This window comes from Diadema antillarum, unplaced genomic scaffold (assembly GCF_040938485.1).
Source record: "Diadema antillarum isolate AM-2024a unplaced genomic scaffold, OU_Dant_1.0 seq00001654_RagTag, whole genome shotgun sequence".
Classification (NCBI taxonomy): domain Eukaryota; kingdom Metazoa; phylum Echinodermata; class Echinoidea; order Diadematoida; family Diadematidae; genus Diadema; species Diadema antillarum.
Window position 1 is genome coordinate 214,891 of NW_027272355.1, and position 14,092 is coordinate 228,982.

The 14,092-nt window shown below is 37.3% G+C and overlaps 1 protein-coding gene across 1 annotated transcript in view; it reads left to right on the plus strand.

Annotated features, from left to right (window-relative positions):
- The window catches only part of LOC139711391 (tyrosine kinase receptor Cad96Ca-like), a 58,871-nt gene extending 52,433 nt beyond the window's left edge, over nucleotides 1-6,438 (plus strand). The window contains exons 7-14 of the mRNA XM_071623277.1: nucleotides 350-520; nucleotides 1,123-1,218; nucleotides 1,490-1,671; nucleotides 2,780-2,884; nucleotides 4,672-4,777; nucleotides 5,107-5,203; nucleotides 5,469-5,568; nucleotides 6,373-6,438. Coding sequence (XP_071479378.1) covers nucleotides 350-520; nucleotides 1,123-1,218; nucleotides 1,490-1,671; nucleotides 2,780-2,884; nucleotides 4,672-4,777; nucleotides 5,107-5,203; nucleotides 5,469-5,568; nucleotides 6,373-6,438 — 923 coding nt within the window. The remainder of the gene's footprint in view (nucleotides 1-349; nucleotides 521-1,122; nucleotides 1,219-1,489; nucleotides 1,672-2,779; nucleotides 2,885-4,671; nucleotides 4,778-5,106; nucleotides 5,204-5,468; nucleotides 5,569-6,372) is intronic.
- The last annotated feature ends 7,654 nt before the right edge of the window (nucleotides 6,439-14,092 follow it).

The window sequence follows — 14,092 nt, forward strand, 5'->3', positions numbered from 1 at the left end:
AGGGTTCGTGTGTAGGTGTGTGAGTGTGTGCGTGCGTTTATAGTTGCCGTTGCCATATTTTGCACACAGATGAGAAGTGGCTGGTTAGGTTCAATATGATGAAAGTGGATATGTTTTGATATTTTTGATGACGTCAGAGGGCGTAGTATGAAGTATTTCAATATTGATGACCAAACCAATTACAAGCTATAATCCTAACTAATAGTCAAGTATTGTGATGGCAGAGCATCACTATACAAGAGGTCACTTTTTTTAAACGTCCTCAAACGCAGAAACAAACAAACAAACAAACAAAAAAGAGGGTAGACTGTAATGAAAACATGAGAGCTTATTTTCCTCCATTTGACAGGTAATGCTGTATATCAGCCACTTACACCAAGCACCGTTGCTCTGGAACCTGAAAACTTAACGTTCTTTTCTCGACTTGGTTCCATCGGCTTGGGGAAGTTTGGCGACGTGTGGAAGGGTGAACTCCGCACAAAACAGGGAGTGGCTCCGGTAGCCCTGAGGCAGATCACAGGTTATCATTGATACTGTTTTCATTAGATAACACGATGTTTTGCTTTTCTGTTTAATTGTGGATTTTTTTAAGCATTTAAATAATAAAAAGTCAACTTACAAAGTAATTGATTGATATTTGAAGCTATACGTCTAAGAGCAACAGCATTAGTTCATGATGATACAAAATGCCAGCAGGTGTCCCCTTAAGCATTTCTAAGGTTGAAAATGCCATTTGCCTGCAATCATGTATTTAAAAAAAAAGAAATACAGAGTATTTAAAAAAATAGATGCATTATAAAGCCCTCACTGCATGTTTAAGGGTAAAATCATACAGTAAGGCATTGTACAGAAAAAAAAATACTTTTGTGACAATGATTTGTATGTAAATGATCATGAAAATATGTTTACGACGGGTCTTGAAGAATAAATGTTGGAATTCGTAACACAAAAAAGTATATATTTCGCTGATCGACTTAAAAAGAAAATCTCTTTGTTTAAAGCATGCTTTTAAACCGTAGACTAGCAGGAAATTGTGATTTCGAATGTCAATTATGATTCTTTCGTTCCTTTAGCTTCATGCATCTTTTTTAATCATCAAAATATCTAATTTCTGCTATACAGTAAGTGTTCCAGACCTTCTGCAGGTGGTGAAATACTTGCAAAAACTACCAAACCATCAAAATATCGTGAGGTGTCTTGGATTCTGTGAAGAATATCGTAAGTATTATCAGTTTACTCCGAGAAAAAAAAAAATAAAATATCGCGTTATCTAAGCGTAGTATCTTTCAATGGAAAAAAAGCGCTATAAACAGCGTTTGATTTGCTCTTTTCATGATGTTAAGCAAAGTTATTGAATGACATTCATTTGCTTAGAATATTCTATGTTGGCAATAATCAAGAAAAAAAAAACAATATCTGCAAAGTTGAAGTATTCAAGGCCTTTGCATCGACTACTGTAAAAATTAATATATATTGTGACATCAAACAGGTACCATTGTACACGAATTTGTTTCCGGTGGGACACTGCTGACTTTTCTAAAGTTTAATAACCAGTCCTCAAAATCTCCCTATGGGAACATCAAGCCAGCAAGACCCCGCTTTGATGAGTCCAAGTTACTGAAGTTCGCCTGGCAGGTGGCAAAAGGAATGGAATTCCTTGCGTCCAACAAGGTAATTATGCAAGAAATGTCAATTTGTATCTATTTGATATAAGTGCAAGTAATGCAGACGTACAAATTATTTATGAAATGAGTAAAGATAATAGAAGACACCTGCTACTGATTCAGATTTGAAATCTAGAGCTTTTAAGGTTTCTAGGATGTAGCTGCTTATTATCAGTTTCTTAGATGTTGTCCACAAGTTGTCCACAAGAATTGAATCTGATCCACAAAGGAATGTTTTATTTAATACGCATTTCATGACATTGGTAAGGAACAGGTGATTATGTAGGAAAAAAACAGAGCACCAATTATGAATCTTGAATCCATTTTTTTAATGATTAAGTCTACTATAGACAGTTTCAAGAAGCATATTTGGATCATGTAAGAGAATAATGAGATATTATATATGCTATCGGCAAACAAAGACAAGACGAAGACTGAATTGATGCATAGTTTTGTCATTGAGTGAAGAAAAAAGATCCTCTGGAGACATCGCATTAGTATGTTAGGGCTCACTGGAAGAAGACTGTACCCTAATGGAGAAATACAATGTTCATCAGTAATACACCTCGTCCACCCAGTGTGCAATCACATTTCAAAGAATCAAAATAAGTTCTGCCTTCTTCCGATAACGGCAAAGTTGTCCACAAGAATTGAATCTGATCCACAAAGGAATGTTTTATTTAATAGGCATTTCATGACATTGGTAAGGAACAGGACGTTATGTAGGAAAAGAACAGAGCACCAATTATGACATGAGAGCTGTCACAACAAAATATGCTTGAATTTCTGTTTAGGCACACACACACACACACACACACACACACATGTAAATGTGTACTTGATGGTGTTCTTTCTTTCTTGGAACATAATTATAAAACCCCACAAAAATGTACCAACTTCCTCCACATATGATTTTTCATCCATATGAATATGACAGATTTAAATCGCATCCTGTGACTTGAGCCCATTGTGTGTGTGTGTGTTGTGTGTGTGTGTGTTCCTTCCACCTGCGTTTTGAAAAAGATAATAATTATATGCAATATAATAACGTTCACTCAAGCCTGTAATCCATGATATTTCTTATCAGAGTGTTCACAATTTGATATCTTCCTTAGATTATCCATGGAAATCTGTGTGCTCACAACATTTTAATGACGGAAGACAGGATCTGTAAGATTTCTGACTACGGTATGACGTCATTCATTTCACCCTCTGGGAGGGTAAGTATAGGTTTTACCGGTAAATTTCATACTTTTGCAATTCCATTATTCATTAATGTGCATTCAAAATTCACACAGCGCACGCAGGCGAAAATATTCGGACATTCAAATTCAGAATCCGAGGCATCAATTTCACTCATGGGAGTTCTATTTCGTTTTCGTCAAATCATATTCACGATCGGGCATTCAATTTCCAAATAATGAGCATTGCACTTCCCACTCGTGCATTCAAATTCACGGGATAGTCCTGTGATAGTCCCGAGCTTGTTTGGAGCGTGTAATTTCATTTACAGGCGACCAAGTTCGTACTTCCTGCACTCAATTTAAAGAGGAAATGGAGTAAACTTCTTCTTCTTCTCCTTCTTAAAGAAAGGAGAAAAGGCACACACAACCGGTGAAGGCTTAATAGTACAGTATCTAATTATGATTATTCAAAGGTCCTACATTGTTCTCTGTTCATTGCAATGAACAGAGAACAGTCTTGTTTCTCATCTCAATAAATTTTAAATTGTTAGGTCCAATCAGCAGTGCATCCAAACAACACAACGATAGTCTAATCATCTTTCGCCCCAACACTAACCACATAATGACAATGTATCAATTTGAAGACAAACTGACGCACAATGATCTCACATAGTCCCTCAAAAGTAAACCAATAAGATAGCAAAAAACACCAAATTAGATGCATTCATTGTTCATGTTATCAGTTTTAATGTAGTCGAAATTGATGGGTTTTTTCTTTTCCCGAAGGTGTCAATAAACCTTCCATATTATGCTCGTCTGTAGGCCTATACATTTCCTATAATATTCGTTTGTTTGTTTGTTTCATTTTCCATCTGAGAAGATGGCTCGATAGCCCATATTCAGCTGCAAAAGCTGGTCTTCCATGGGCACGATGGGGTCCAGTTGGGTGTAGGTGAGACCACTTGACCGGCTTAAACGCCCTACTCTTTGCGATGAGTATACATGAAGAGGGATTTTTTACGTGCATGAGTTGTTACTCTCTCACACATGGGACCTCCATTTTATGTCCTGTATTATCCGAGGGACATGTGCCTGTACTCCTTTTAGTGAAGCCCGAGTTCAAAATTTTCAATGAATAGGTGGCCGACGAGATTCCGTCGCCAGATTGACATCAATTTGAAGGCTCACTGCTGAAATGCGTGCTCCTCACTTAAATTTGAATGCTCCGATAGTGAATTCGAATGACTGGATTTTTTAATGTGATTGCCGATTTGAAAAGTGCTGCCAGCGTTGAATGCGTAAAACCGAATGCTCAGAATAGGAACTTGAACACGTTGAATGACAAAAGTATGAAATTGACCGGGAAAACCTATATTATTCAAGGATACAATCGTAGAAGGAATTTGCATAATTCCATCTGAACATGATTACTAACAAGAAGTAGATACCCCTCTTAACAAGGACATTATTTTTTTCTTTTTCTGAAAAGGGTTTAGATATACCTACATCATATAACATATATCAATAAAACACACACACACACACACCTATATGGAAAAAAAATTCTCCTACTACTGCGCGAATGTTTTCCTGCCACAGAGTATATCTCAATCAACTCAAAAAAGTAAGATTGTGTGTTAAAGGGCCTATTCCATTCCCTCCTTAGTCTCAAAACAGTAAGTCTGAGAATCTGCTACTCAAGACAACACACTGATACCTGTCTTTGCTTAGTTCATTAACGTGAAATTGAATGGAGGTAAAAATGTTTGTATTCTTTAAAATGTATGAGATATGCTGTTCACTTTTTTTCCCCTTTTTTGCAGAAGCCAACACGCTGGATGTCACCTGAAGGAATGCAGAATAAAAATTGGACTCTAGAAAGCGATATTTGGTCATACGGAATCCTTCTTTGGGAGATCGTCACTCTAGGTATTACATCACATAATTCATTAACCTCGATCTAGACTAAAGGAAGTGATAATATGAAGTTATTCTCCCCGTATAATTCATACCAGAATATAGAACTTTTATGATATGTAAAATGACACATAATATTTGTGAACGTAATTTACAAAAAAAAAATGTAATGTCTTGAGATTTACAATTAGTGTGCATTCCTTTGAGAATCATGATTTATACTGCCAGTGAAGAAAGAGTATAAAAGTAGGTAGCAAAAAAAAAAAGAAAACAGAAAAAAATAACTTAAACACTATTAGATATAATGTTGAAATACGTGATATGTTTAATATGTCTTCAAGGAGCAAGGCCATATCCCAAAATGACGATGGACATGGTGAAGCAGCAGGTTACCAAGGGATACAAGATGCCACGCCCTTCTCACTGTGGTCAAGAATTGTGAGTATTTACCTTCATTTTCTGTTTGCTAGCAGGTGAATGTATAATGTGTGTGTGCGTGGATTTTGCTGTTGTTTGCTTGTTTTCGTTGATGAGAATTTTCCTCGATTCCAACTGCGCTTTTTGCGGAATCAGTCTAGATGCGACACTTTCGCGACAATGGCACATTGCGTATTTATCAAATTTGTTTAATGAATAAAAACACAGATCAGTATATAAGGAGATCAAAAGGTCTTGAAAATGTCTATTTCTCCTCCTTCCTCAGATACTCTATAATGACCAGCTGCTGGGAAATAGTGCCAGCAAAGAGATGCTCTTATGACGTCATTCAGAGGAAACTTGAGCCGATAATGGAAGTGTATCACGTAAGCTATGTTACCGGTTTCATTTCTTTCATCGTCAGAGTGAAAGATGCTCCTCATGATATTAACTTTTTCTTATATTGTGTTAATGAACTTATTGTCGATCTAGCTGTTGTAAAACTGTTTACTTTCCTATGCAGATGTATCTTGTTAAAAGTACAAATCACTCCGTGTCAACTGTATTTCTTTACCACGCGCCTGGACAAAAGGAAAGAAAAGGCAGAAAAAAGAATTAAACTCAACTCACCATTACACGACAAAGAATACTGGAGTCACATAAACATTTAAAAAAAAAAACCTTATCAAATCCAGACGAATATTTACCAATCAAGTAGCACCTTCACAAATGCAGGTTTAGTGAGTCAAACATCATTCTATTGATGAGTATTTTTACTGACTCGTCGTAAAAGATACAGTGTATTATCAAACACTGTTTGTTTATTGTGTTATAACGTAAATTCAAGCTGGGTTGTACTTGCACAGGACTGTGCTTCCTTTCTTATGTTATAAAACATCTTTTTGATTAAAAGATTATTAATTGATTAATTAGTTTAAAATTTGATGAGAGTGAACATATAGTTTGTCGGACCGTATTGATTATACACAATTGAATAGTGTTAAATGAAACTGAATTGGAAACGATTAATGTAATAATATGTCATTATTAAAATGAAGGCATTTGAACGCTTTGGTATGTCTTAATTCTTTTAGATATCATCATACATCAAAGGTTAATTGATCACAGAAATGATTTAAGACTAATATGAAGTTATTTCCATTCAACTGTGCTTACTTTGCTCTTTCCAGGAATACCTGTCACTCCAGAACTTAGATGAGAGATTGTATGAATCTGTTGCGGATATAACAGTCTAGGCGTCCATAACGATGAAAAACCATTTTGATAGACGCTAATTGTAGCTTGAGTTAATTTTCATATATTATGGGATGTGTCAGTGTTTGTTAGTGCCCGCTTCAAGTCTTAATTGACCGACTTTACATTTTGTAGGTCCTCCTGAGCTAATTAATCTTAATTGACTGACGTTACATTTTTAGGTCCTACTGAGCAAAGATTTGAGAATAGAGCAGCCTTTCAACAGAAACGTAACAAACTGCAACAGAATATCAATTATTTCAATTCTTATGTATTCCTGTGCCGTGATTGTCCTAAAGGTTTTTACGTCTTTATCAATGTTCAACACAGCAAAAACGACTCCCTGCACGCCCGTAGAGTAGTACTATTTTGCTTGTTTTTATGCAATGCTGAGTCGTGTTAATGCGAACAGATTTTTCAAATATCGTATGAAATGTACCTTTAACTAGAAATATTGCTATGGCGACTGGCATTCCTCTGCCATAATGCATGGTTCTCCTCATAGGTCTGTAGTACAATGTCTTGACAATGTGTGATGGCAGTTTCACATAACTGGCAACATGTTGAAATGACAGATATGTAACAAATGTGTTCAATATTCACTTTCCTTGAAGTAGGTTTGCTATATAGTCTAAGAGTACAGACAGGCCCTATGTATTTGGGGAAATAAGGATTTTTGACTTTACTTTTGACCCTTTATAAGTTTGTGCATTGAGTAGTTTTCAAGGTACGAAGAAAAAGTGTAATTTCAGTATTTTTTAAAAAAAAATCTATTTTAGCCTGGCCTTTGACCCTTGAACTTTGACCATATGACCCTAAAATTCCCGAGAGAAACACTGTTGGGTAGAACATGCATATATTATATCTATTCAGTTTCACGATACCTTGAGTCACTTTCAAGATATGGAGGAAAAGAATTAAATATAGCGCTTTCACTTGAGCTTTGACTTTCTGACCTTTGACCTTTTTGCAAGAAATTTTTCAGAGAATATCTATGTGATAATACATTGTGTTTGAAGAAAAATCCTGCAAGAATCGCATAATATGAGGGGAAAAGTGAAATTTTGAGGAGTTGACCTTGACCTTTGACCCATGACCCCTTGATTCCCTAAATAATCCTTGCCAGTCAGTACATGCATATGTACCGATTTTCATGAAGATAACTTGAACCATTTGCGAGATCTGGAGAAAAAAAAGTGAAATTTTAACAATTTCACCTGACCTTTGACCTGAAACTCTCTCTGGGGAATTTTTATTTGGTAGTACATGTATACACTAAGTTTCAAGAAAATACCTTGAGGCATCGCCTAGATATGGCGGAAATAGTGAAATTTTGAGCATTTGACCTTGACCTTTTGACCTTTGACCTCTTGCCGATTTCACTCAAAAACAACTTAAATTAATTGCCCCATCATACGTCATCCTTGGACCAAGCTTGATGAAGTTTGCTTTATCCAGTCTTGAGTTATTGCGTCAATGAATAATTCTAGGATTTGACCTTGACCTTTGACCTCTGGCCGATTTCACTCAAAAACTAATCAAGTAATTGCCCCATCTCAACCATACGTCATCCTTGGACACAGTGTCGTGAAATTTGCTTGGTTCAGTCTTTAGTTATCGCGTAAACGGATTCAATTTTATGATTTGACATTGACTTTAGACATTTGACCTCTGATTGATTTCACCCAAAATGTGATCAAGTCATTGCCCTATCATATTTTATAGTTGGACCAAGTTTGGTAATATTCCGATCAATATTACTCAAGTTATCGCGTATACAAATGGGAACGGACGTACGGACGAACGGACAGACAACCCGAAAACATATAATGCCTCCGGCACCCTTTTTGCGGAGGCTTAAAAATGTCCACAAGTTATTATTGGTAAAAAATTTGTTTCGTAGATAATTTTACAAGTTCAATTGTAGAAATTGGCCTTTCACAGCTTCCACATGCTTGTTAGTGCCTGTTTACGTATCACTAGTAAAATGAACATTTTCTTGATGGCTTAGGCCTACTGTAACTACAAACATGGTGGTGTAAGTACGCTGGTTCAACAGTCATCACATTACTCATGTTATTGTTGTGGACATTCTTTCTAAGTTATTTATTTTCTTATCATTTTGCTGTAGTTACCAGTGTTATTCAATGTACATGTAATTAGTGTACAGCAGTAAATAATTGTATTGTATGACACCCTGTACAGTCCCTGTATGGCGACAAGGACACGACTCTGAATCTGACGTCTGGGTTTTCGATAATGAAAATAATGATTAATCTAACCTTATAAATACTAGAATGCCGTTTTCATGGTAATTCACATATTTAAAAAAAACGCACTCAATATCATTTTCCGAGGTTCTTTATGTTTTTAAAAGAGACATTTGTGTTGTTATTATGGTTGTCATTGTGATTTGTATTACTATTAAGTTTTAATTTAGATGTCCATTAGAATAAACATTATAACTTTTCTATCGTACCGAAGGAATACGATTCAATAAATACCCACAGATATTATAGGTGATAGATGTCACAAAGTTTCTACCGATAAATTTGAAACTACGTTTGGAAAGAAATAACAAGAAATAGCTTTTGATTTATTGCCGGAAACCGCATCACGCAGTCCTTTGATAAACAGCACTGAGGTTGATCAGCCGAGTCCCAACTATAAGCCCATGTGACGGAACTACTTGCATGTATCATAGTGCAACATACCTCATTCAGTATGTGGGTTATATTGATATTATATTACTGTATGTACATAATCATATCCAAACATATGATTTAGAGAGAGAGAGAGGGAGAGAGAGATACTTTTAGTATCAGTCGAATCAATGACTGATATGACAATATTACTCTTGGTTTTGATTGTCTTCGTCCTTTTACAAAATGTAACACTTGTCACTTCGAAACTTAGACGGGACACTCTTTGAATCTATTCCGATATGATAACCTTAATCTTGAGTCAATGAAGGAAAGTCTTTATGATGTAAAAAATGATAATGATAAATCTTGTTCTTGAATTTGGTAATAATTTGACCCGTAGTTTCAAACCCATCCTTTATTGTAAGGCGAACTGTCTCTTATCCACTCTATAATATATGAATTATTTGGACAATATTACATTATTTTCTGATTTTGATGTAGGTTCTGTATTAGATAAACCAACCAATAGAAGAACGCAATAAAGCTGCAAAAATGAAGTTTTCCCCCAAATCTCAATGTGTCAAATGTATTGATATTACACTGTGTAAGTGCTTTAACAACATGCGTGTTAGATTCATAATGCTTTGTTCTTTTGTTGCTGTTTTGTTGTTTGTTTGTTTGTTTGATTGTTTGTACCTTTGTATGGCAGAATTAAAACTGGATGAGGTGTACACTTACAAAGAACAAACATTAGACAGTGAACATTATGAATACTGATCTGGACAGCGATATGTAAGGGATTACTACAGCATTACTTCGAATAACCAGGACAAATTGCATTACACAGTGCCGGTTATTAAAACGTCAGAAAAATGGTGAACAAGAATATACTGTATGTATAGGTCCTACATCACCAGAAATGTGTGCATACAATGTTGATTGCATGCCTGCGAACAATTTAGACATAACGATCTTCTTTAAAGATTAAAAAATAATGCTCATGACATTTTATGTACTTTGTTTAACTTAAATGTGTATGGAAGAAAACTTTTAAAAGGTCGGATCTGAGTTGGTTCTAAAAAGATCCACTAGTAAGATGCATACATCATTGTTATTGTTAATATTTATGTTATACTCTATTTACTTTACCATGTCGAGGTTTCTTAAAACTGAAGTGTTTGATATAAAATATTTGTATTGACGTCTCTATGCATTTGTCGTTTAATAGTAGTGCTATAGTCTCATTGCAAAAATAAAAGAGAGAGAGAAAGAGACAAAATTTGGGTCCATGCCAAACACCATTCTTTCAGAGGAACGCTGTATAAAAGCAGGCCACCAGTGCCAATATTGGATGCAAATGCAGATAAAGTCACCGGTCATTCCAATCATATAAACAAACAATATTGCACACACAATTATTGCCGTTCAGACGATAATGATGCGAAGCATCGTTTGAACAGAAGTCTCTTCCGGTCAAACGATCAGTCAGAACTTCAGCATAGAGTCGTACTTTTGGCTTCTGTTCATGTGTTGGACAGGAAAGGTTCAGAATGCGATATCAATAATAGCAGTAAAGTAATAAGCAATTTTGTAAATAATAAAACTGAGACGAAAGGCGAGAAAGAGAGAGAGAGAGATGGGGGGGAGCACTAACATGCCCCTTCAAAATATGACCTAGACAAAAACAAAATATTGAATCACCCTTCATGTCTACCGTTACCGTGACAACGATTTCACCTTTTGAATTATTATGTATATCACACATGCTTCTCTATTCGGAGATGATAATGGGTGAAGACAGAGATATTCTCGGCACCAGTGAATTCTGGCGTGCCAAAGAACTTTTTTTTTATATGTGGCTACACTTCAATGAACAAGGTCATTGCATATTATTTCAAGTTTTTGCGCGTCTCCCGCAGGTGTCCATTCGGACAAAATTCCGCAGGCCAAACTTTTCCATTAGGCTCCTCTATTTTATTCAAGCTGTATCTCACTGTTGTAACTTTATACCGTAAAAAAATATCGACAAGATAAAGTTTAAATAAGAACGTCATTATCTGTTCACAAATAAACAGTAAGATGTCAGTTAAAGCTTGCATGGATATCATGATGAGCTGTATAGTGTAATGGACTAACACCAGGAATCCTAAGGTTTGGCAAAATATGAAACAAAGATGTGTTCACATCACCGTGATGACAGTATTTTTCCCATATTTTTATATCATATTTTCCCAGTAACAGAAGAGGGTATGTGATAGCATAACATAAAAACACATGCAAATATTTTCTTTTACCCTCCTACCACGCCCTCCTTATGAAATTAATAAATGGTTCATCGTCAAAAGAGGGCGATATATCGACTATCATCAAATAGTTTGGTTATCGATAGTCGAGGGGGGCAATTCACTGACTCGCCTCAGAGTGTGTCTTGTTTCTTCGTTGAGTGTTTCATTTAACTACATGTGAAGAAAGCGCGCCGGTCTATCCAGTGAAAGACATTTCAACAACAAAATAAGTCATCAAAGGTAAGACATATCTTTCCACTTACAATTCTGACTGATATATCTATTCTCTAGGACCCTGGTATAGCGATTTGCCTGCAAACTATTCAAGAAGTACCATCATTATGCTTCAATGCTTCTTTCTATTATGGATTCATAATCCGTTTGTCCGTGTACCTATTTCACCGTAACACAGCATTTTAGGTGATTCGTACAATGGTGAATACTTGTATAATTCGTGTATATAATCAGAAGTGTTGAAAGTACACGTAGCACAGCAGCTGAAGGCAAATCTTACGTCCATATCCTTAAACGAATGGCCTACTCAGTCAAACCTGTCTATAGCGGCCACCCAAGGGAAACAAAAAATAAGCGTTATAGACAGGTGGCCGCTATAGACAGGTTATCCAACTTTGTGTGCTCAGCGTACATGTAAATGTATAATTTGCAACTGATTGACAAATTGCCCTACATCGACGTAAATAAGCACTGAATTGATCAGTGTTTTAGTAGTAGCCATGATAAAGAATCATGGGCGTACATACTCGAGCAGGATTCGAACCTATACGACCTCCTGATCACCGGACAGGCGTCATCTCCACTAGACCACCGAGCTTTCGCCCGACAGTAAGTGTTGGTTCTAATCCTTATAGCATGCAGCGGGTACTGCTTTGTTATTCAAATTCATGAAATTCTTATGTCCAGATATTTTTCTTTGCAACTGATTGACAAATTGCCCTACATAGACGTAAATAAGCACTGAATTGATCAGTGTTTTAGTATATGTAGCCATGATAAAAAAAAATAGTGGGCGTACATAATTGTTATATACGATCTGTAGGCATGGCCGGCGGAACGGGGGAGGGAGTCAGGGGGCTCGTCCCCCCCCCCCCCCCCACTTTGTCTGCACGATACAAAGGAATACATAAGGTGTAATCTCTTTGCCCCCCCCCCCCACAACTTTTTATTTAACCCGGAAGTACGTAGGTGCACTATAAATAAATAGATATCTGGATATAGGCCTAGATCTTGAAGTGTGGCTGCGGTAAGGTTATGTTTTGGCGCTGAAGACCCCTTTTTTATCTTTTCTTGTTTTTTGTTTGTTTGTTTGTTTGTTTGTTTTTTTTGCTTGTCAGTTGCTTGTCAGCTCACGAAACCCGGAAGAGCCCCTCAAACTTCTGAAAACGTTTCGTTGGCCCCGGAAGGTACTTCCATGTAGGCCTACATGAATGTGTACATGCACACGTGTGTTTCATGCATTGGATAATGCTGGTGTTTATCACCGGTCGCACAGTATCATGCGTCGGCCTACGTACAGTCGTGAAGAAAGCTTAACACTAGTGCATTATAATGACTGGAATGAGTGATGAATGCAGCGGTGGCGGTCACCAAACGTTGCCCGTGAATTACTCTCACGGCTACAAAGCAGAAAAACAAGCTGAATTATCGGCTCAACTACGGCTCCATTGGATCTGTGGCCGCTATAGACAGGTTAAAATCTACCGCGGGAAACAAAATTTGTGGCCGCTGGCTGTGTTGGATAGGTGGCCGCTATACGCAGGTTCTTTAACAGGATTTTTCTTTCGGGGGGTTTTCAGTGGTCGCTTTAGACATGTGGCCGCTAAGAAAATAAGCCGAGTCATATCTTCCCGCTTATTTCTCGTTTTCTACATTCAAGAAAAACAGAAGTATATAGTGGTGTATCTATCAACCTGGTAACATGCTACCATAAAATACAATAAATCAAAGAAAATATCAACGTAGATGTTTGTAATTATCAAAAGCAGAAAAAAAAATAATAATGACTTGCAAATCGCTCTCTGCATTTGCCCAGTCAGGCCAGTCTACAAGATAATGAATATCTCTACCGACAGCCTCCAAGATAAAGATACATAACAACCCAATAGGTTGAGAATCTGCTTAGAGATACCTTTGTCTACCTAGGGTTGAGCCACGACGAAGCCGCCACCATCGCCCTGGTCAATGCGCATCGACTTCCCCGACGCAATGCACCCACCCAATCCAACGAGGGCTCTCCCCAAGCCCCAGCCCCTCGCGCCATCATCGCAAAATTTGTCTACATGAAGGACAGAAATAAAGTCCTCGCTGCGTTTGATGAGCGCCAACGCCAGCGCCAGCCACGGTCAGCCAACGCCTCAGCTGCCACTGACCCGCAGGAAACCCGCAGAATAACCGTTCGCACGGATCTCCCACCCGCCCTTAAAGCTACGAGAAGTTCCCTCGCGAAAGTCGCGTACAACATGAGGAAGGAAAGAAATGTTTCCACCAAAATATCAGTGGCTGGTACCAGAGTGCTGCTCTACTGGAAGGAAAGAGGCACAGCGGTGTGGAACCAATACAAAGATTAAATCTTCATTCCAATCTTCGGCTAAGTCATCTACTGCGTTCGTTAGTTTTCTGCTTTTTTCCCTCTAAACATCTCCATGTGACCCAAGGATTTATCAGCACAAAACTACAGCGTTTACGGTAAGCGACGAATCCTCTATCGC